Here is a 24623-nt window from a genome sequence, read left to right as displayed (position 1 = left end):
GTTTTTGTTTTTATTTTTGTATTTTGTGAGTTTTTGTTTTTATGTGTATAGACACATTATTTTGGATGTCATATGTCATACTTAATAGGGAAAGCATGGAGCCATGGGCTTAAATAGAGTTAAGAATAAGAAAATCAAATATTTATAAGTTAGCTGAAGTAGCTTTGATTTCAATGTTATATTTTAAAGTCTAGGCTGTTTTTATTATGCAGCATTAAAGTGATAAAATTTTTTGTTTGTTTTGTTTAGCTTGTCAGCTCATCTGCAGCTTACATTTACTGGTTTCTTCCACAAAAATGGTATGTACTTAAAAATAAACAAATTAGCATTCTAACAACAAAACACCTTTGTGAGTGTAAACTCTTAATTTTTTGTGTGTTTAAATTTATAAAATTATACTTTAAATGGAAAAGATGTTAATTCTGATCATTATTTCTCTTTAGTTGACCTCAACGATTTCAGTTATTTCTTTGTGTGGTCAGTAATGAGATATAGAGGATGTAACTTACAATTCTTTAAACTTTAAAAGTAGTAGTTCTGGGCCAGCCCAGTGGCACAGTGGTTAAGTGCACACGTTCCACTTTGGCGGCCTGAGGTTTGCCAGTTCAGATCCCCACTACGGACATGGCACCACATGGCATGCCATGCTGTGGTAGGCGTTTCACATATATAAAGTAGAGGAAGATGGGCATAGATGTTAGCTCAGGGCCAGTCCTCCTCAGCAAAAAGAGAAGGATTGGCAGTAGTTAGCTCAGGGCTAATCTTCCTCCAAAAAAAAGTAGTAGTAGTTCTTAAATTGTTGTGCGTGTAGAAACATTTTGACGGTTTGTTTAAAATACGTATACCTGAACCCTACAATAGACTCAGATCTATTAGGGTTTTGGTGGAGCTTAGGAGCCTATATTTTAGTAAGGCCCTAAGATAATTCAGAAGTAGGTTGTCTGAGGAACAAATGTTAAGAAACTAGGTGTTAAAAGCTTTTAAAATTTCTAGGCCGGCCCTATACGTATGCTCTTGTTCGTAGCCTGGTTTCCTTGCTGCTTTCCTGGTATCCATTTAAATTCTAACTAGATTTTGAAATTGTTAAATTAATCACTGCTGTGTGTGATCATTCTTGAAGGTGAATGTCAGCTTCATCTGGCTCATATCTAAATAGATGAAATTCCAGCTCTTATCTCTAAACAATACTTTTTGGGGCTCTAAGTGTTGCTATTTAAAAAAAGCTGTATAACATTATCTTACCCAACTCAGAGCCATCGTCTTTCCAAAGATCATAAGTAGAAAATAATGGGAAGATGTTTTGATAAAATTACATTTCTTAGATTTTGCCATTTTTTTATTTCCAATGTTTTTTAAACTTTAAATTGTAAAGACTAATGATGAAAATTTTAATTAATTGCCTTAGAACCTGGAATTAGGTGAAGAATCTTTCTGTGTAGAGCCCTTTCTGTAGAAACATTTTGAGTTGATGTTATTGCATCGTATTTTTTTAAAAATACAGCAATGAAACAACTGAAACAGCCACTACCAGCAATGGGATATATTGATATGCTAGATATTATACAAAGAATATTATATAGTCTTAAATGTTACTTCATTAAAAGAGGTGAAAGCATGCTGGGTAAAGTTTCAGTTGGTTTCAGATGGATAAAATGCTTCTCAGCTTGTCTATCTTAAATTTGTGTGTGTATCCGTTATCGTGTGATATAATAAAACCTTTATAAGAAACATGTCAAGTTAGTCATCCTTGGTGCTGTTTAGTAAGAGATAAAGTTTAATAATAAAATGTTTATTTTAGAAAGGTTTTGTAACTAGTCAGCATTTTTATCTAAGAAATTTGAAATCTGTTCGTATCTGTAATAGCAGCTAATGTAACTTTACTACTAGTTTTGCCTTAGATCTGGTCTATCTTTTATATAGAAGTAACCTGAGTAGCATTTTTATGTTCTTTTTTCCTAAATCATTTATAATCATCTCACAGAGTCCTTATTTCTAATCATTCATCATACTTGGTTTTCTTTGGTACTTCTAAAAGTACGTGGACTCTAATACTGTAGAAGATTATAATTTGAATTTTATAGGTTTGTTAGCACTTTGTCCCCATGGATTTATACAAAACATATAAATTATCCGTCACTAAAATTAGTGATGGATATTAATATAATAACATTTACTAATATTTAATAAATTACTATTATTTATTAATATTAATTGAATTTAATTAATTTTACTTGAATTAATTAGTTGGAATTAATTGGAAAGTAGTCAGATTAAACTTTTTTCCTGTCTACAATGACAAAATGCATAAAGTTCAAAAATTGCTCAAATTCACTTGAAGTTTTTATTTTTTCTTGATGTTACTGAAGTAAATAAAAAAGTAAATTCTGTTGATACTTCTGTTTCCAGAAAATAATTTCCTATTATAACTTTGAAATTAGTGGAAGTTGGGAAGAAGCAGATATTATTGCCTTTCTTGTCTATTCAAGGTATATTTGTAGTTTTTTATTTTTTTAATATTTTTAAGAAACTAGGATAGAAAACCAACATCAAGATCCCTAAAATCTGATGACTTTTTCTTTTGTTTTTAAATGAAGACTTTTGTTTAGCAATTACTACTTGAAACTGTTTAGAATGAATACATAAAGATTATTAGGGTACTATTTTCATGGTGAGTATTTTTCAGAGAGTATTTTTGTCATTGCATTTTAGACATCAGATTATTTTTTGCTATATTAAAGTGTGTCCTGGATACAACTTACAGAGAAACTGATTCATTCAAATGTATTTTATGCACACATCCTGCATAAGAAGAATGTTTTTAAGTAGGAAAAAATGTTGTCCGACATCTCAGAACAAAATTTACTTTATTTCTGTATGTTTATGGATCCATCTATTATAGTAGTTCTATATATTATTGAAATGTAAGGATGAATGAATGATTAAATATTTAAGTTTGAACTATTAATGCCTTGAGATTAAAGACAAGTAACTTATAAAGAAGTACTCTGGAACCCTGATTTGCAAAAGCCTTTGGTTAGTTAATTGATTTAGAGAATATAGACTGTTATTTAAAATTAAAATCCCTAAACTTGGTAAACCAAGAAATTTCCCTAGGTAGTGAGTGATATCTTGGTTTTTGTTATTCCATTTAGGCTTTAGAGAAATTCTGGAGAAAAGGCAAAAAAAATAGCTATCTTTTTTGTGAAATGATAATATAATGTTTATGTTATATAATTTGTATAATGTTTAATATTTTTTGAAATCCATTTTTTTATTCCTATGGTCACAAGTCCTAGTCAAATTAAAGAACTTGTCAGTTTAACATCTCTGTGTGTTCAAAATCAAATGTGTATAATAGTAACTAGTTCAATTTAAATGTATCTTAAACTAAGTGATTTTTCTAATAATAGATTTTGGGAGAAGGAAAAAAATTAAAAATGTGTATTTTGTGTGTGGTTATCTCTTCTGAACTATTTCGTTTGTGCTTTCTGCCAAGAAGCTTTAACTGTATTTGTCAAAAATACTTTTGACTGGCAGTTTATTATATTCTTTTATTATCATAAATGTTAAATCTTTATGGCAGAAATAATGAGTAAAATTTTTAGTTTTAATTAAAGTGAGCCATCTTATTTGAATTAAAAGAAAATCACAATATGTAGGAAGATAATGGTAATTTTCTTGTGAGGGGTTTATTTAAATGACTTTATATATATATATAAAGACTTCTTTAAACCCCATGGTCAAGTGGTTAAGTTCCCACACTCTGCTTCAGTGGCCCAGGTTTTGCCAGTTCGGATCCTGGGTGCGGACATAGCACCACTCATTAGGCCATGTTGAGGTGGCATCCCACATGCCACAACTGGAAGGACCCACAACTATAATATACAACTATGTACTGGGGAATTTGGGGAGAAAAAGCCCCCCAAAAAAAGTTCACTACATATTTGGAACTGAATTTGGGAAAAAAGAATGAGTAAACTTCTAAGAAGGCTTCATTACAGGAAGTCTTTTTTTTGTTGACATTCCCAGACTTCTTAGGAAAATGAGTACTATATTTATATGTTTTTAAAAATACATCTTAAAGTATTGATTCATTTTCTCTTTAGATAAGCCATCACAAAACTCAGAAAATGAACAAAATTCTGTTACCCTGGAAGTCCTGCTTGTGAAAGTTTGCCACAAAAAAAGAAAGGTAACATGTAAAGTGATTCTGGTAGATTAAGTGGAATAATTTTTAAATTGAATATATTCGTGCATATATATTGTGTTTTTAAACCTTCAAAGCTTTTAAATATGTTGATGGTGGTTTATAAAACTGATAAACCTCTTTTTTCCAACCTCCTGGGTCTTCCTGTTTTTTCTAGTCTGGCTGTAGGTATCTGCATAAAACTCTCTCCTATAGGAGTCTGACAGTGAAGGGAAGAGCCTGTGTTTTAGCATCTTAGGACAGAAGTTCAGTTTCTTCCCTACCACTTCAGTCTCTTAGCTATTTGTTCCAATTGAAATTTTTAAATGGGGCTAAGAGAGAGTTTTTCCCAAAAGGGTTATCTCATAACACTACTTTCAGGCAAAGAAGTTCTGTTGCCAGCATTATCAGCATTAACTTACTGATACATTGCTTCAAATTTTTATTTATAAGATGAAATCATTTCACCATAGAAACAAGTGTTATGGTAGTTAAATTTCATGGGCACCCAACCGAAGCCAACAGAAATACTTTTAGTAGCTTCAAGTTGGTGGGTATGTTAAGAGTAGGAATCACCTGTATAGAGATTCCTATTGCTGATGTTCTCCCCAAATTATAGTAAGGTGATACAGGCTTGAAAACTGTGCTAGAGCATTGGTGTGGAGTGGACTAAGGTTACAGGAGACAGCTGTGTAAGTATATATTAAAGTTAATATATATTAAAAACTTTAAAGTTAAGAAATATCACTCCCACCCAACCCCCACACATGACAAGCAGTGACGTGACAGTTCTTCAAAATATATTATAATTTAGGCAAAAAAATATAACTGTAGTATGATCCTTTTTGTGTTTAAAAAAATAAAAGGTGTAAACATTTTCTTGGGAGGAGATATGCAACCAGCTGCTAATATCAGTCTTCTCTGGAGTGTAAGACCTGGGGGGTAGGGGAGACTCTCTCATTTTATACTGTTTTATAGAGTAGAATTTTGTTTTAGACCTTAAGCATGTATTCTGTTTATTTTAAAAAAGAAGCTACCATAAAATATGTACTGTATTTTCTTGTTATGAAGGTCTTCTGCATCTTCCAGTTTTTCATGTGCTCTTTCAGTATAACTCCAGGTCTATACCGTCATGCACCACATAATGACATTTCAGTCCATGGTGGATTGCATATGTGACAGTGGTCTCATAAGATTAGTACCATATTACCTAGGTGTGTAGAAGGCTATACCATCTAGATTTGTGTGATACACTCTGTGATGTTTGCACAGTGACGAAACTGCCTAACGACGCATTTCTCAGAACGTGTCCCTGTTGTTCAGCAACGCGTGACCGTACCTACAGAACATTACTCATAAGATGATTGATATTGCTACTATTAAACAACATTTTTAAGTATATGAATTTACTGTTTCATAATGTTGACCATGCAGTTATTATAATCATTTTTTTCATGTCTAATGGTCCCATCAACTATTTTGTTTAAGTAGAAAATTTAAGGGAAAAGATTAATTTACATGAGTTTAACATTTTAAGCATGGCTTTAATTCCATATTTCTAATTTAAAACTCTTTCAGATGATCAGCTAAATATTGGATATACTGTATCATTCTTTTCAGTATATTGGAGATATCCTCAATTGTGTTAATATTTGGAATATAGTTATTTTAAATTTTCTTTTTGCTTCATCTCAATTTTCAGAAGTATGGTTAGAATTTTAGCATGCCATTTGGTAATCATGGCCTACACCATGTTTCCTATAACTGTGATTAGAAATTTTTAAATTTTTTAAATTTTTTGTGATTAGAAATTTTATTGTAATTCTTATAATTGCATATGCATAAGTAAATGTAATTTAATAATCTTTTCCTTTGCAGGATGTAAGTTGTCCAATAAGGCAAGTTCCTACAGGTAAAAAGCAGGTGCCTTTGAATCCTGACCTCAATCAAACAAAACCTGGAAATTTCCCGTCCCTTGCAGTTTCCAGTAATGAATTTGAACCTAGTAACAGCCATATGGTGAAGTCTTACTCATTGCTATTTAGAGTGACTCGTCCGGGAAGAAGAGAGTTTAATGGAATGATTAATGGAGAAACCAATGAAAATATTGGTAATTTTTATTTTAATAATGTTACTAGATTTTGTCATTGGAGATTAAGGCAGTCAATGAAAGTGAGTGAACTGGTATATTTTCATAGTATTCATAAATGTGTACAAAGTATTTCTTTTCGAGTTATTTTAGTAACTTATTTAAAACTTTTGCCTTTCCAAGGAATAAAATGGTACGAATCTCTTATAATCTAATTAGATAATTTTATAGTAGGTTGCTGTGGCTCTTAGACTATCGGCTATTGTGCTGTACTACATATTTACTTTGTAAAGTTCTTATTATTACATGATGATATAGTAAAAGAATATATTGAACAGTGGATGGAAAAGACTGATATTTCAAGCTAGTCTCTCAGCAAACAATAAATTCACTCCCCCAACAATTTATTGTAAAAAATTTCATACATAACAGAACAGTTGAAAGAATTTTATAGTGCGTGCCTATCTCTTAGATTCTACACTTAACTTTTTATTATTCCAGCTTAACACATATCTGTCCCTCTATCCTCCCAACAGTTTTGATCCTGCTTTTGAGGTAATCATTCAACCAGCATATAGGTGCTGAGGATACAAAGAATGATCAAAACATTCAGTCCTGTCTTCCAAAGGCTCACAACCTAGAATATGGAGATAGGCATAGAATAAATAATGGCAGCAAAATGATGGGTGGTATAATAGAAGTCTATGTGAACTTCAGTGGAAAAGGACCTTGGAAGAAAAAAAGAGTCTCGAAGTATCCTTTGAAGTTCTTGAAAAGTAACTGAATGAGGAGGATTTTTTTCTCCTTGCCTAGCAAAGAAGATCATTTTAAACAGAAAATAACATTTGCAAGAATGTAGGGTTAGTGTCAACGAATGTCACAAAGTAAGGAACATACACATATAGTAAAAACATAAAATTGAACAGTCAAGTCTGGATATTGCAATTTAAGTGTAATTTGTATCTTATTTGGTACAAATGTAGTATGTTATATTAAGGGACCCTAGGTCATAAATATGACATTTTTGCTTGAATATTTGATTTATGAGAAATGTTTGTCAAATTCAGATGTCAATGAAGAACTTCCAGCTAGAAGAAAACGAAATCGTGAAGATGGGGAAAAGACATTTGTTGCACAAATGACAGTATTTGATAAAAACAGGTAATGTTGATGAACGAATGAGGCTCCCATAATGTTCTAGACATGTTTTTATTCTGAAGCAGAGTATAGTGGTGATGATATTTTTTTGCCTTTGTTTCTCTTTATCCTTATGAATGAAAAAACAAATTTGTAATTTGTCTCATTTCTCTTTATCACATAGAAAGCAACAAACACAGATGAGGAACTCTTTGAATGGCTTAGTTAAGATTGTGTATTTGGCAAGTATTTTCTGAACGTCTGCTGTGTCAGACACTGTCGTAGGCAGTGAGAACGCAATAAAATTCCTGCCTGCGTGAGCTTAGCTTCTAGTGGAGAAAACAGATAACAAACCTCAAAAATTATACCAACTGATGTCACTTAGTGGTGAGTGCTATGAAGAAAAATAAAGAGAATAAATGGTTGCTTTATAGAGACAGCCTCTGGGAGAAAGTGATATTTGAGCAGAGACCTGAATGAAGTGGACCCTGTACAAATCTTGAGATTATGTATTTACTAAAGTTAAGGAAGAAAATTGTGTGAATCATCATTGTGTGGCTCTGTGTGCATTTGGCACAGGGTAGCAAAGAACACTTGGATTTATAATCATCTCTATAGTTTTCATTTGGGAACAAAGCATCTTAGTGCCAGTAAAAGATCTAGGAAGCAAATGCCGCATTCTTTTTTGACCGGATTGGAGGATGAAACCTGTAAGAGGCCATGATTTCTTGTTCTGGGCTGCTCACAGGTAGTTAACACAGTTCACTGTGTCAGGTGTAGGAGAAAGAGCCAAGAAGAGCAACGAGCGCATTTCTTCTACTCTTTAAAAAGTACTAGATTGTTACTTTAATGTAATCACCTGTTAGCCACCAGGTAGAGAAATGTACAAGGCATTTAAAAGGAAAGTGAAGGTGATTAGAAATAGTACCATAGATTTTGGCTACCATATTGTCTTAGAATATATCACTTATTGTCACTTAATATTACTGGGAGAAACCAATATACTGTCTTTTTAAAGTTAGAAATTTGAATGTGGATCAAAGATTTAAATGGAGAACAACAGAAACAAATGTACCAGGAGATAGTGGCTATGTCTGTGGGAGAGGCAGTTAGGATGCGGCACACTAGGCTTCGTCAGGGTTTGTCAATGTGCTTTTTTAGGCAACATGAGGGAGTACGTTGTGTTCTTTTTTAAATTATTTCTACCTTACATACATATTAGTATATTCCTTGTATGTATGAAATATTGCTTTTTATTTAATGAAAAAAGTACCAAGAAGAAACCATGGGAGAATGTTCCTCCAACTTACTTTGAAAATTTCCAAACCTATAAAAAAGTTGAAAGAACAATACAGGTAATTAATACATACCCTTCACCTAGATTCATCAGTTAACATTTTACCACATTTGCTTTATTTGTGTGTATTTTTCTGATGAGCCATTTGAAAGTTAGATTTTGACATGTTACTTCATTCCTCACTCCTAAGCACTTCAGCATGTATCTCCTAAGAACAAGGACATGGCCCTGTGTAACCTCAACACACCCATCATTCACAGGAAATTTAACATACTATGACATATACAATACTCTTTCCCCAATAATATCCTCTACAGGTGTTTCCCACCTCCCTCAAGGATTTTGATCTGTTGCTAGTTGTCAGTTGCCACATCTGTTCGGTCTCCTTCAATTTGGAATACTTCAGCTTTTTTTTTTTTTTTTTTTTTTTGCCTTTTGCCTTTTATGACACTTTTTTTTAAGTACAGGCCTGTAGTTGTGCAGAATGTCCCTCAATTTGGACTTTTGTGATTGTTTCCTTATGATTAGAGTCAGATTAACTGTTGGACAGGAACACTAATGGTGATCTGTTCTTTGTGTACATCACAGGCACAGGTGATACTAGGTTTGACCACTTGGTTAAAGTGTGGTATTCATCATGTTTGTCCATCGTAACAGCACCTTTTCCTTTCAATTAATTAATATGTAATCTCTGTGGTAATACATGAAACTGGGTAAATGTCCTTTTTCCTCCAACAGCCTTATACCCAATAGTTTAGCATCCATTGGTGATTCTTACTTAAATAAATTATTCCTATAACAGTTGCCAAATGGCAACTTTGTCATTTCTTCCACGTTTATTGGCATTTTGCTGTAAAGAGCATTCCTTCCCTCAGCTTTTTTTTAATCAATATGGATTAATGAATTCCATTTTTATTCAGTCTGTTTTAATCTGTTGATGTTGTTATTCATTTTAATGCTCAAATTGTCCCAAATTTGGTCAGGAGGAGCCTGGCCTATTTTTATTTATTTATTTATTTTTCCTTATTGTCTGGAATAGTAAAATATTCCAGGCTCACACTCTCCTTTTCTTCCCTTTGCTCTGGAATTGGCCATTTCTTCAAGGAGTCTTGGTTCCTTTTAGTAGAGGGAAAGTATTTGCAAGCCAAGATCTGAGAGTTAGATTTGTAAAAATTCTTTTTTATGATCACAGAAAAGTTAAAATCTCTTTAAAGAATGACCAAAATTCAAAAGCAATATAGAAAAAGAATGAAATGTTGAGCAAAATAAAAACCTTCTTCTGAAAACAAAAAAGCCATCATAAGCCAAGTGAAAATAAAAATGACAAGTTGGGGGGAAATTAATTTCAATTCCTACTATAGATTTCTCATTCTTCTAATACAAAAAGGTCATACTAATTAAAAAGAAAAACACCACAGCCCAATATAATCAGCAAGGGATAATAAAAATGTTTATAAAAAAAGAAAATATATGTATATATAATTCTTAATCAGTTAAAAGATAAGACATCTGAATATAAAAGTATACTGAGATGTCATTTATTCACTTACTGGTTTAGCAGAGATCAAAAACTTGATAAATAACTGTTGATGAGGCTGTGGGGAAAAAGAGCCTCCTCATCCATTACAGGTAGGAAAGTTAATTGGATTGTAGCTATCAAATGTACGACCATAAAATAGAGTATTATGTAGCCAGATACATAAGGAAAGCAATCACCTTTTTAAAATATTAAGTTGAATAACTTTGCTGATGTGCTGTCGAAATAGAATAAATTCAAGTAGCACAGCATCACGATAAAAATTCTTAAGTCTCAGAATCATTTGTTGTTGAGCCAGACTTGGGAGACAGACTACCTGGATTCAGCTGCTAGCTCTGGCTCTTTACTGTGTTGTCTTAAGACAAGTTAGTTAACTTCTCTGGCCTCAGTTTCCTCTTCTGAAAAAGAAGTAAAGGCATCTACTTCATAGAGTTGTTGGGAAGATTAAATGAACCATGTAAAATCTTTAAAATAGTGCCTGGCACATAGTAAGCACTCAATAAATGTTAGCTATTATCACCTCACAGAATTTCTCCAAAACTGATGAAGAGAAGCCAGTTTCTTGCTATATACAATTAATTATTGAGCATTGTTGAAGAATCGTGTTTAGGATAGTAATGTTACCAGTGTTTAAAAGTATGGAAGAAATAATATAAACTATATATACACACACACATATGTACATACACATTTAAACTATACTGTGAGTATGGGTATAATTTAATTGATTCTTTGATTCAACCAGTATTTCATTTATTCATTCATCCGTGAAATGTTTATTGAGCACCTATATGTGCCAGGTGCCCCCAGGATCTTGTACTTATCAGAGTCATCTTTATAATCATCAGTTAGTTTCCTGGTCAAGTATAAAAGTCAAGAATTCTAGTTCAAATATTTACAATAGTTAAAAATAACAGGTGTAATTCTTAGTGGTTCCCTAAGGCAAGTATTGTAACACTGTTTTTATCCTATTTTTAAAAATATAAAGCCTGAACACATGCTTTATATTTAATGTTTAAAACTTACCAAGTTTGAGATCTTAGACATATTATACATTAAATGTTTAAAGTTATATCTGAGTAGCTACAGTGATGAAATAATTTTCTAATAATAATAGTTATTAGTGCAAATCATTAAAATTGCTTTTATCAGGAATGGAGTGTAGAAAATCTTGTTGGGTATATAAGTTAGTTTATAAATTTAATAAATGCTTTTTAGTATCAATCTAAAGATGCAGAGTTTGTATACTTACAATAATACACAGGTTACTTTAAAGTGTATGTGTTTGTCTAACAGGCGCTTACAGCTTTTAGATGGGGAATATGAAGTAGCCATGCAGGAAATGGAAGAATGTCCAATAAGCAAGAAAAGAGCAACATGGGAGACTATTCTTGATGGGAAGGTATGGACTACTTAGAAGGTTGAGCACGTTGTAGTTATGAACTCCCATTTTTTATTGATGTTTTCTTCCCCAATTGCAAATTCATGTTGGAAGTAAAGAGTCCTTTGTTTTTATACTTTGAAAAAGTAAAGTAAAAATTACCTAGTCATAGTATATAATGGAAGTCATCGTCCTTGGAGCCAGATTGCCAGGTTCAAATCTCTACTCCTAGCTATGTGGCATCTGGCAGGTGACTTAAATTTTTGTGTCTCAGTTTTCTCATTCTTAAAACGAGGCATAGAATTGATGGATAAAATGAAATGATTAATGAAATATGCTTAGCACCATGCCTGGCATAAAATAAGTGCTCAATAAATGTTAACTGCTCTTTTAAATCCCATTCATACTAACAGCAGGTAACATGATGACTAGTAATAAATTTATCAAGAAATCTGCAGAACTTAGATGAAGCATACTTAAATAACTCTTCTAAGAGACTTAAAAGAATAAATAGGCATGCGTATATTTCTTGGATAGGCAGACTCAACAGAATAACATTGACATTTATTTCTAAATATATTTGGTCAGTGTACCATCACAAGCAAAATCCCAAAAGGATTTTTTTAAGCTTTAACATTAGTCTCAGTTAACCCGGGATATGTAACAATATGAAGGAAAATTATGGAAAATTTCTAAGAACCTTTACTTACCAGATAGTAGAACATAGTGTAAAGTTAAAAGAACTTAAATTGCATGGTATAAGCATAGGAATAGATAAGTAGATCACTGAAGCATAGTCCTGAAATAGTTTCATGTACATTTGGAGTTTAGAATTGGTGTCAGATCTGTGTGGGAAAGATGGACTAACTGTTCATTAATTGTAACAGAACTGGTCTGTAGCCATCTGGAAATAAACTTAGACCTGATGAATTCCAGAAGGCTCATAAACATAAATGTAAAAATTAACATAACTTCAGTGAAAAATGTAGGTGAAAAGTAATATAATCTTGCTATGAGAAAAGACCTTCTGAGTATGATGCAAAAGCTAGAAAGCATAAAATAAAAATGACTGATTAGGGGCCAGCCCAGTGATGCAGTGGTTAAGTTCACACGTTCCGCTTCTCAGCGGCCCGGGGTTCGCTGGTTCGGATCCCCCGTGCGGACATGGCACCGCTTGGCACACCATGCTGTGGTAGGCGTCCCACGTATAAAGTAGAGGAAGATGGGCACGATGTTAGCTCAGGGCCAGGCTTCCTCAGCAAAAAAGAGGACGACTGGCAGTAGTTAGCTCAGGGCTAATCTTCCTCAAAAAAAATTAAAAAAATTAAAATGACGGATTAAAGTGAATCATTTTTTTACTGCAAAAATCTAAAGTTAAAAACAAATGATGGACTGGGGAAAATATTTGTAACATACAAAAGGCTAATATGAATATGTAGTTTTATAAACCAATAAGAAAAAATAATCTAATTAGAAAAGTGAGTAAAGCAGCAAATATAGATTGCCAGCAACCTTTTAAAAAGATGATAAGCCTTATTAGTATTCAACATGCAAACAAAATTAGAGATGCTACTTTTGACTGCTAGCTTGACAACAGTTGAAAAGATTGACGGTTTCTATTTGGAGATGTGAGGACACACTCCCAAATAATGCTTCAGTCTGGGAATAACTTGGTACAGCCTTACTCGAGGGCAGACTGGCAATGTGGGTAAAAATTTAAATTGTGTATATAGTCATTAACAGTTAATTCCAGTTCTACAGTTTTCTCACAAGGTAGTACCTGGTTAACTGAAAAAATGTAGGTAACAGGTCTTGTAAAAATTTTTTAAATAATGAAAAATTGGAAACACCTTAAATCTAAAAAGATAGCCATTTTTAAAAAGGACAATACTGTGACGAGAAGATTTCCATCATTTAATTTTTATATAATAGTATACATACTCCTACTTTTTCTAAAATTAATAATAGTGGTTATCTCCCGGTGATGGGATTTCAAATAATTTTTATTTCTTTATACTTATCTACAGTGTTTGAATTTTCTGCAGGTATTTATTATCTTTATGTTTTAAATTTCTTATTTAAAGTTTATCCATGAAACAATAAGGATTATATATATGAGTTGTTGGTTTTTCACAAGAAATTGTTTGGGGCAATATGAAATGGGCATCCTTTTAAATCAGATCATATATATTTGCTTCTTTTTATTTTTTTTAATGTTTTTGTGAGGAAGATTAGTCCTGAGCTAACATCCACCACCAATCCTCCTTTTTTTGGTGAGGAAGATTGGCCCTGAGCTAACATCTGTGCCCATCTTCCTCTATTTTGTATGTGGGGTGCCTCCCACAGCATGGCTTGATAAGCGGTTGTGTAGGTCTGCTGCTAGGATCTGAACCTGCCAACCCCGGCCTGCCGAAGCGGACTGTGTGAACTTAACCACTACACTCCCAGGCTTGCCCCTAGATTTGCTTCTTTTTAAAAGCTCTGGTATTCTTTTAAATAAATGTCTCAACTAACTAAACCAATGCCACTTTTAATGGATAATTGTTATTTTAATCTTTTTTACATTTTCAAAAATGTTGTAGTGAATATACACGTACATGTATCTTTTTGAATTGCAAGTATTTTTATAAGATAAATTCCTAAATATGGACTTATTGCGTCAAAACCAGTTTATATGATCACACTTTTACCTCATTCCAGTCTAAAATTATAGTTTTAAGAGGATTATTTATAATAAAGATGTAGAAGGAATTTCAGCTTGTATGGCAGTGAACAGGAGCCCATTGAAGGTTTCTATAAAAAAGGCTAGCATGAAAGCAGTCTTTAAGGAGATAATTTAGTCTCCTGTATATGGATTGAGAAGTGAAAACTGGAAGCAGGGAGAGCAGCTGGGATACTGTAGTAATAAGGTAGTAAGGATCTTTACTAGGTGATTATATAAGAGAAACAAAGGGAAAAATAGGGGTCAGATGTAATTCTAAAATTTTTAACTGAGGGTCACTACTAGAATGATAATGCTGGAAACAAAAATAATTGTACCTGGGAAGGAAAGAAAAGAATAGATTCACATTTAAGATATTTTAGTTCAAGTGACATGGATATCATTCAAGTGGCTTTGTCCAAGAGACAGTTGGGAGATATACAGGTTTAGAGCTTAGTATAAAGAATGGAGAATCAATTTGGGATCATCAGCCTAATAGGTAAGTCCTTGAGGTTGAGTGAGCGAGTGGGGCAGATAGCTAAATGTTAGCTAGGAATTAAGGAGACCAAAAGAAGAGTTATCTTTTAAGTGATGATAGGTGAAGGAGGAAAGCCAAGATAGTTCAGCAGTCGTCAATGAAGCTGAGAGAAATCAAGGAAAATTACTAATTGCTATAACTGTTCAGTTTACACAAAGAAAGCGTATTGGTCATCCAAGAGAGGTTGCAAGGTGGCAGGCTTTGGGTACCACGGTTTTTGTGTTTTGTTGTTTCTCAAGACACTTTTAGTTGGTTACCAATATATAACAATGGGAACATTTCCCATGAGAACTTGGGTTTCTGACTTCTTTTGAAAAATCTGAAAATCTGGCTGTACTGGGCCTGTGTTTGCACATATCACAATTGCTGATTAGCTGCTGCCTCTCTTCGACAGCCTGAGCTCTCCAGTACTACAGGCTCGTCTGTGCCATACATTGACCTTACTTGCCTGGCCATCCCTGGAGGTGTTTTGGGTTTTCAAGGAAAAAATCTGTTGATTTAGATCAAATCCACACTAACTTATCATAATAAATATGTATTTTTTTATTCCTACAGTTTCTTTCAATTCATTCTATGAAATCTTCACTCTTTTCATGTCTTTTCTTTTTCAGAGGCTGCCTCCATTTGAAACATTTTCTCAGGGACCTACGTTGCAGTTCACTCTTCGCTGGACAGGAGAGACCAATGATAAATCCACAGCTCCTATTGCCAAGCCTCTTGCCACTAGAAATTCAGAGAGTCTCCATCAAGAAAACAAGCCTGGTTCAGTTAAACCTACTCAAACTATTGGTGAGAAAACATTGCTGTCAAAGTAATGCTCTGCAGAGTTAGGACTTAGGCTTTAGATTAATTTGTTTGTCTTTTGCTCCAATAATAATTCTTTGGGAAATATTGACTTATTAAGACAGACAAATTATGAGCAATGGTAAATTAACATTCTCCTATATTAAATGTAAAGTTTTGTGTTGAAGTACTGATCAGCAGTCCATTATCCAAAACCTCTGTGCCAGATGTGTCTGGGAATTTTTTGGGTTTTTTTCAATTTTAGAAGCGTGATATAGAAGATAGCATATATGCTATGTATCATATAACACCTCCAAATGAGGTCTCTAGATAGCCTCATGTCAATTTAAGACAACTTTTTCTACTAAATAAATTTGCCTCAAACTCATGAGAAAACAATTGGTTTTCAGAGCTTTTTAGATTTTGGAATTGCAGGTATTAAGGGCTTTTGCACTGTGTGCTTTTTATAATTCACATAAAAATTTGTGTATGTTGTAGAACTGAATTCAGTATTTCAGAGGGTTTTTACAATTTTAGGGCTGGAAGAGGATCATCATAACCTGAATTTTACCAGGTTAAATTTCACAGTAAACTTTTAAGTGAAAAAACATTGACAGATGTAGTTAGCTCTGCTGATTTAAGGCTCTGGTTGCAGTGTTCTGTCATTTTGTATCTGCCTGATAGGAACACTGCTCTTGACCTGAAAGCATCCATGTGTTTTTATCTAAGTCTGTTTAAAGAAGGCAGAAGGCTTAAGACAGCTGTCTTTGACATTGACCACTCATGTCCATTCCTTGTGTGCAAGTCACTGTAAGAGTCAGATTAAAGAGAAAGAAATGGCCTACATCAGGGGAAAGATTTCCCAAATAAACTGTGGTCTGGGCACTTCTCAGAATACTCTGCAGCAAGTCAAATAGGTAAAAGAGTTTCAAAGAAACTGAGAAAAAAAGTTATGTATAAAATTATATGATGTGTAAAGAAATATACTAAAATTATTAACAGTAACTATCTTTTGGATTTGGAGTGATAGCAATACAATAATTTTTAGTTTAATTTCTGTTAAACCAACACTTAGTGGATCTCTGCTTACAGTTGTGCACTGGGAATACAAAGACCAATCACAACTACACACTGACCTCAGAGTGCTTGAAACAGTATATAGTGACATATAGTGACTGCGTGGAATTACTTGGGGTTGCTTTTATAATGGTTTAGGACAGAAGAGGTTTTTAAAGGAAAAAAATGGCTCCTGCTGATATTCAAACCTTAATATCTGATTAGAGGTGCTGATTAAGGATCGTTCCCATGATCGTCAGTTGAGAGTGAGACAAAGATTCTATTAAATACCACAAGTAGAATTCTGTGAAACTTTCAGTGTTTAATTATTTTCGCAAGATCTGTTATTTCACTTTTTAGAAGGAAGTATTTGTATTAAATATAAAAGTATTTATTTTCAGCTGTTAAAGAATCATTGACTACAGATCTACAAACAAGAAAAGAAAAAGATACTTCAAATGAAAACCGACAAAAATTAAGAATATTTTATCAGGTAAACAAAGCTGACTCTTCTTTTTTAAGTAATCATGAAATGCCTTTGTTTTGCATGTTACATCTGAAATATTTTGGCATATTTAAATAAGAAGAATGTCTCTAATTTGATTTTCCTTTTAAATTGTTTTAACTATTTTTAAAAGGTGATATTGAAAATAAAATATGTTGAGATGTGTAAATTGGAGATTTGCTTTTTTTGCTTTTTGTTATTTTAAAGTTCCTTTATAACAACAATACAAGACAACAAACTGAAGCAAGAGATGACCTTCATTGCCCTTGGTGCACTCTGAACTGCCGCAAACTTTATAGTTTACTCAAGCATCTTAAACTCTGCCATAGCAGATTTATCTTCAATTATGTTGTAAGTAACTTTTCATTTTTTTCTTACCAATAATATACTATACATTATAACAGTCTGACTTTCAAAAATTGTACTTTGTACAAAATACCAAAATTTCTGCATTAGATGGATGCTATACACATGAACTACAATGAATGATTCAAAGTTTACATATATTTGCATAGTATACCTATATAGATACTCACATAATCCCCAGACCAACTCTTTGAATTAAGTTGCAGTTTCCTTATTCTTGCTCAGACAAGAAATAATTTGTACAAAGTTACCAAGCCAGTAAATGGCACAGCCAGGATTTTAACACAAATCTTTTTGACTCCAGGTCTTCTGACTTCCTCTGCACCATGCCAGTATTCCTGGCTCATTTTAGTTTTCAAAACATTAAGAACCCACAAGTACTTTTTAATTAATTAAATTGGAGGGATAGGTATTTGGGGTAGGATAATTAGTATTTTTATTTCCTAAACACCTTGCCATTTTTGTTACAGTATCATCCAAAAGGTGCTAGGATAGATGTTTCTATCAACGAGTGTTACGATGGCTCCTATGCAGGAAATCCTCAGGATATTCACCGGCAGCCGGGATTTGCTTTTAGTCGTAATGGACCAGTAAAGAGAACGCCTATCACACACATTCTAGTGTGCAGGTAGGTATAAAGGTCATACAACAAAAGTTTATTCTCTGACTTTTATTGATGATGTTGGAGGAACAAAAGGGAGCCAGACAAAGCCACTATTTAGGTGGGAATCGTTATTTCAGTATTAGCTAAGTCTCTGGGGGGTATACTGCTTTATAACCCTCCCCAGCTCCTCTTTCTACAGGGGTTTTCTCACTTCCTTTTTGTAGCTTTTCCTTGTGTTTTACATGTTAATGTCATTACTGCTGCAGGAGGGGGATTAAAGAACTCTCCAGTGGAAGTTTGTGTGTGCATATCTAGGTAAAAACTTGTAAGAAAGGAATATACTCTATTTGGCTGGTGTGAAATATAAAGAACCATATTCTTGTCACTTAATATTACATCAGCATTTCTTTTCATTAGGCCAAAACGAACAAAAGCAAGCATGTCTGAATTTCTCGAATCCGAAGATGGAGAAGTGGAACAGCAACGAACATACAGTAGTGGACACAATCGTCTGTATTTCCATAGTGATACTTGTTTACCTCTCCGTCCACAAGAAATGGAAGTAGATAGTGAAGATGAAAAAGATCCTGAATGGCTAAGAGAAAAAACGATTACAGTAATTATTATTATCTTTATTGACAGTGACTTTAGAATTTTATGATTAAATGATTTCTATTTGAAAACTTGTTTCATATGAATTAAACTTTTGACTTAGTGTAAAGGAGTTTTTTCTAAATTAAGAAATTCAAGAATCCACAAATTTTTTTTTTTAAAGATTTTATTTTTCCTTTTTCTCCCCAAAGCACCCCTGTACATAGTTGTGTACTTTTAGTGTGGGTCCTTCTAGTTGTGACATGTGGGATGCTGCCTCAGCATGGCCTGATGAGCGGTGCCATGTCTGCGCCCAGTTTTCATTTTTTTTTTTAATCTTTATTTTATTTTTGTGTGTGTGAGAGGAAGATTGGCCCTGAACTAATATCCATTGCCAATCTTGCTCTTTTTTGCTTGAGGAAGATTGTCGCTAACATCTGTGCCAGTCGCCGAACTGGCGAAACCCTGGGCTGCTGCAGCGGAGCTTGCAAACTTAACCACTTGGCCATGGGGCCAGCCCCAAGAATCCACAATTTTTGTAATGTGTCACTTAAATAATTACCACGTAATGGAAATACAGATTTTCTTCTTATGATACTGTATTTTTCTTTTTCATTTTATTCATTGGTAACTGTTTCATAACTTAGGATTTCCCTTTTAAAAGTACTAAAATAGAAGTTGTTTTTAAGAAACATTGCCACTTTGCTGTATAAATAAGTTATTTTTAGTTACAAAAAATTCTCTTTTTGGCATTATTACATTTTTTTCTTAGAAATACCAATTGTATTTATTCTGCATTTAATAGATATTTTTTCTTTTTTTCGTTTTTAGCAAATTGAGGAATTTTCTGATGTTAATGAAGGAGAGAAAGAAGTGATGAAACTATGGAATCTCCATGTCATGAAGCATGGGTAGGGTATTTCTAAATTTAAATACTGCATTTCCTTTTATGCTCTTTTTGCTGCTTCACATTCTATAAATCTACCCGTGTTCAAATGTATTTAAAATTCTGTTAAAGTCTGTCCTAAGAGTTATCCTAATCCAAATTATTATAATTGCAGAAAGGAAAATGATAATGTTCAAAGAATGTGTAAGCAAGGTGCAAGTTCCATCTAATAGTAGGTTTTTATTTTTAAAATAAGTCTTTTTTCTTTTTAATGACCCAGTTTTCTTTACTTTTTTTTGTGAGGAAGATTGTTGCTGAGCTAACATCTGTGCCAGTCTTCCTCCATTTTATGTGAGATGCCACGACAGCATGGCTTACCAAGCGGTGCTAGGTCCACGCCCAGGATCCAAACCTATGAACCCTGGACCACCGAAGCGGAGTGCATGAACTTCACCACTATGACCACTGGGCTGGCCCCAGTTTTCATTCTTTTTTTTTTTTATTTTTATTTTTGTGTGTGTGAGAGGAAGATTGGCCCTGAGCTAATATCCATTGCCAATCTTGCTCTTTTTTGCTTGAGGAAGATTGTCGCTAACATCTGTGCCAGTCTTCCTCTATTTTATGTGGGATGCTGCCAGTGTGGCTTGACGAGTGGTGCTAGGTCTGTGCCTGGGATCCAAATCAGTCAACTCTGGGCTGCTAAAGCAGAGCGCACGAACTTAACCACTGTGCCACTGAGCTGGACCCCAGTTTTCATTCTTTTTATTGCCAGGGAATACAAAAATAATATGCTATGTGCTACATGCTAGAAATCCTGAAAATTACTTATCACAGTTACTACCACAATTTTTTTAAATTGCATAATTATTCAGAATAAAATATAAGTAGCTTTTCTGATTTCTTGTTACTGTTTCATAGAGGTCAAGATAGAACAATCCTTAGTTCTCGTGCCTTTGTGGCTAAAAGTATGCTCGAAAGCATTGTTTTTCCTCAGGTCTGTCCCCTTCCCTGTATGAACTATTTACTTGTCAATACACATACTTTTTCTTCTCTACCTTATTATTAGATCCTTATGTAAGGTCTTCTTCCATAGCACAAGCATCCAAGGTTTTTTCATTTATAGATAAGTAAAATAAATGGGAGGGGACACTTTTGTTTCCTAACTCTTGGAGAGTAAAGAGGAGTTGGTGCAGAAGTTCTAGTCCAGATGGCTGGGTGCATGGCCCCTAAGCTTTTTTTTGTATACTGCCTTGAGCTAAGAATAGCGTTCACATTTTTAGTGGGTTGTAAAAAAGAAAAAAGAGGAAGATGACAGAGATCACATAGACTTGCAAAGCCTAAATATTGCAAAGCCTAAAATATTTACTGTCTAGCCTTTTATAGAAAACGTTCGCCTGGTCCCTGATCTAGTCATTAAACCTCAGTTATGGTAAAGTATGTATGTAGAGACTTGGGTTAAATCTATTTTTCTTTTTGTCCTGACATGCCAGTTTCAAGATAGAATTTTGGTCAAATTACTTCATTGAGTTTCGTTTTAATTCCTTGATCCAAATCTGTTAGCATAACAACTATTGAGGTTCATTATGTACTGGCATTATAAAGTGGCAGGTAGTTGGGTAAGGTATTTGTGTTTCTAAAAATCTGCAGGCAGGCCTTATGGACTCTGTTGGACTCTCAGTTTCAGTGGGTGACTAAGCAGCCATTCTCCTATTTGGTTCTCAAATTTTATTCACTGTATATGCACTCTACTCGCTTTCCACCAACACAGCTACACTGTACCACATTTGATGTGACATCTTCATTTTTTCAAAGATTTACCATGAGCTGAAAATGTAGAGAAACACTGCTTCTGAAATAGGAAATTATTGTCAAGATTACAGGAGAGAATAAAGGGGATAGTTAGGGTGTGTGTAAAATGTTAATGAAAGTGGTGCTGGCAAGAGAAAATATTTTATACTTTAATACTGCTGTATGTAATTTCGTTAGGAAAAACAGAAATGACATTTGTTTAAGCTCTGGTTAAATTAAATCTCTTTAAATTTCTAAAATGGTGAGCTCACGCAGGTGATTGAATCTCAGAGTCACCATAGTTTACTACTTGTTAAATCATCACTTACTGGATTTGGGTATAGTCCTCCTGTTCTATAATAGTTATCACTGTTGCATTTGACAAAAATGGTTTGTATCGCTATTGATGTTTTGTGTTGTTTTTATTAAATAGGTTTATTGCTGACAATCAAATGAATCATGCCTGTATGCTGTTTGTAGAAAACTATGGACAGAAAATAATTAAGAAGAATTTATGTCGAAACTTCATGCTTCATCTAGTCAGCATGCATGACTTTAATCTTATTAGCATAATGTCAATAGATAAAGCTGTTACCAAGCTCCGTGAAATGCAGCAAAAATTAGAAAAAGGAGAATCTGCTTCCCCTGCAAATGAAGAAATCACTGAAGAACAAAATGGGACAGCAAACGGATTTAGTGACATTAACTCAAAAGAGAAAGCTTTGGAAACAGACGGTGTCTCAGGGGTTTCAAAACAGAGCAAAAAGCAAAAACTCTGAAAAGAAAAGGCCTAACCCCATGTTATGGACAAACACTGAAATTGCATTCTAGGGAATTCAGCCTCTAGGAAGAGTTTTGTTTCTGTTTTTCATCATAAGTTCCAAACAGGCACTGTTAGATGAAGTAAATGATTTCAACAAGGATATTTTTATCAGGGTTCTACTTCACTTCATTATGCAGATTAGATATATATCAGTTTTATTGATGTCATTAAAACATTCTCTAGTTTGAGCATGAAAAGCAATACTTCAAAGAAAGTATTTTTAACTTCAACAGTTGTCTTATGAAATATATTGAATTGATAATCTGGAAGTTATTTCATATATTTAAATTATGTTTTTTGCATTGTGACTGGCCGTTTTTCTACTTTGTAATTGTGAGACATTTTCTTGGGGAGGGAAAATTGGAATGTGATTCCCTTTTTTAAAAATTGAAGATTTTTTGTGAAATTATGTTGCATTATTATTTGCAATCAAACCTTGATCCTTGATTTTGAAATCATTTTATCAATTTGGAATGAAAAATTACAATGTAAGATATTTTGCATTATATAAGTTCATTTTACAATTTTAAAATAGCACTTCTTCATCTTAGGCCTGTTTGAGAAGATGTTAATTTTTCAAATTGTCAACAGTGAAGGGTCATGTTGGTTTATAAGGTTACTGACCATTTGTTTTTATGTGGATAATTTTAGTGCATTGCTCACCCAGTATATTTTTTAAACTTGAACATTTTGCTGTTTTTGTTTTATCAATTAGGTAATCACATGGAAAATTCAGCTGTCCACATCTTTTCATTAGGATTGTAAACCAAGGGAAGAATGAGTTTGAGATTTTCAAGATGCCACTTTGAGGGAGGAAATGTTCTATAAAAATGAACCAGAAAATGTTGGAACTTTTTTTCTTTGCAAGGATGTCTTTGTAATGTATTTCATGATTAGAATATCCAATACAGATAAGCTGACTTGAATCGTTTTGAGCAATTTTGCCCTGTGTTATGTGTTTTCTGCACATATTTGCAGTTGGATTTTCTCCAACAGAAAGTGGTTTCACTACTGGCACATTTACAAGCACCAATAGGTTTCTATTCCAGCTCCAAGCACTGTGGTTGAGCAACATCACCTCGATTTTTTATTCTCCTTAAAGATAATTGCATTTTCATATTCTTTATTTATAAAGGATCAATGCTGCTGTAAATACAGGTATTTTTAATTTTTTTATTTCATTCCACCACCATCAGATGCAGTTCCCTATTTTGTTTAATGAAGGGATATATAAGCTTTCTAATGGTGTCTTCAGAAATTTATAAAATGTAAATACTGATTTGATTGGTCTTTAAGATGTGTTTAACTGTGAGGCTATTTAACTAATAGTGTGGATGTGATTTGTCATCCAGTATTAAGTTCTTAGTCATTGATTTTTGTGTTAAAAAATAGGAAGGAGGGAAACTGCAGCTTTCATTACAGACTCCTTGATTGGTGAGCTCTCCAAATGCAGAGTTACAGTGAACTCGGATCATGCCTCTGGACAGTGGACCTCGAGCATTTCTCTCGGGCTTTAATTTGCTAAAGCTGTGCACATATGTAAAAATAGATTATTTTAGGGGAGATGTAGGTGTAGAATTATTGCTTATGTCATTTCTTAAGCAGCTATGCTCTTAATGCTTAAAAGAAGGCTAGCATCGTTTGCACAAAAAGTTGGTGATTCCCTCCCCCAAATAGTAATGAAATTACTTCTGTTGAGTAAACTTTTTATGTCATCTTATAATAAAAGCTGAAAAAAATCCCTTTGTTTCTATTTATAAAAAAAATGCTTTTCTATATGTACCCTTGATAAGAGATTTTGAAGAAATCATGTAAGATGGTAAAACATTTGAATGGTACAGTAGATGTAAAAAAAAAATTCAGTTTAAAAGAACGTTTGTTTTTACATTAAATGTTTATTTGAAATCAAATGATTTTGTACATAAAGTTCAATAATATAAAAGCTGTATTGTTTTGTTTTTATTAATATTATGATGCATTGTTAATCCATGCAGTAAACCTTTGGCTTGGCTAGGATGAAGAGCCAGAAGAGTACACCCATCGGGCAGAGCTCCCAGAAACTGAGAAGAAAGTTCATGTGAACTCCTGCTTTGCTTCTAGTAACATCAGCTGCAACTAGTATATTATTTGTGGTAATACAGAAAAAATATTTTTCAGTTTATAGTTCAGAGTAATGTCAATATTAGTTAGCCTAATACCTACACATCTTTGGTTGTGGATTTTTTCTTTTTAATGAAAAAGAATTTATCTTGGCCTTTACAAAGCTCATAGACTAGGGGCTGGCCCCATGGCCAAGTGGTTTAAGTTCTGTGCACTCTACTTTGGTGGCCCAGGTTCCCGGTGTTCGGATCCTGT

The 24623-nt window shown here is 33.5% G+C and overlaps 1 protein-coding gene across 3 annotated transcripts in view; it reads left to right on the top strand.

Moving 5' to 3' along the window:
• SUZ12 (SUZ12 polycomb repressive complex 2 subunit) overlaps positions 1-24210 on the top strand; it is a 40133-nt gene extending 15923 nt beyond the window's left edge. For 2 of the 3 annotated variants that reach the window (XM_070562610.1, XM_070562611.1), the window contains 12 exons: positions 250-299; positions 4107-4192; positions 6065-6296; positions 7343-7436; positions 11543-11648; positions 15478-15655; positions 17107-17198; positions 17418-17561; positions 18047-18204; positions 18598-18796; positions 19603-19682; positions 21879-24210. In XM_070562610.1, the coding sequence (XP_070418711.1) occupies positions 250-299; positions 4107-4192; positions 6065-6296; positions 7343-7436; positions 11543-11648; positions 15478-15655; positions 17107-17198; positions 17418-17561; positions 18047-18204; positions 18598-18796; positions 19603-19682; positions 21879-22224 (1765 nt within the window). In that variant the 3' untranslated portion in view covers positions 22225-24210. Of the gene's footprint in view, positions 1-249; positions 300-4106; positions 4193-6064; positions 6297-7342; positions 7437-11542; positions 11649-15477; positions 15656-17106; positions 17199-17417; positions 17562-18046; positions 18205-18597; positions 18797-19602; positions 19683-19964 lie in introns of all 3 variants that reach the window. The other variant, XM_070562612.1, reaches the window with a different exon arrangement.
• Positions 24211-24623: the final 413 nt, after the last annotated feature.

Source organism: Equus przewalskii, chromosome 10 (assembly GCF_037783145.1).
Source record: "Equus przewalskii isolate Varuska chromosome 10, EquPr2, whole genome shotgun sequence".
In the NCBI taxonomy this organism is placed as follows: domain Eukaryota; kingdom Metazoa; phylum Chordata; class Mammalia; order Perissodactyla; family Equidae; genus Equus; species Equus przewalskii.
This window is presented reverse-complemented; position numbering and strand designations above follow the sequence as displayed.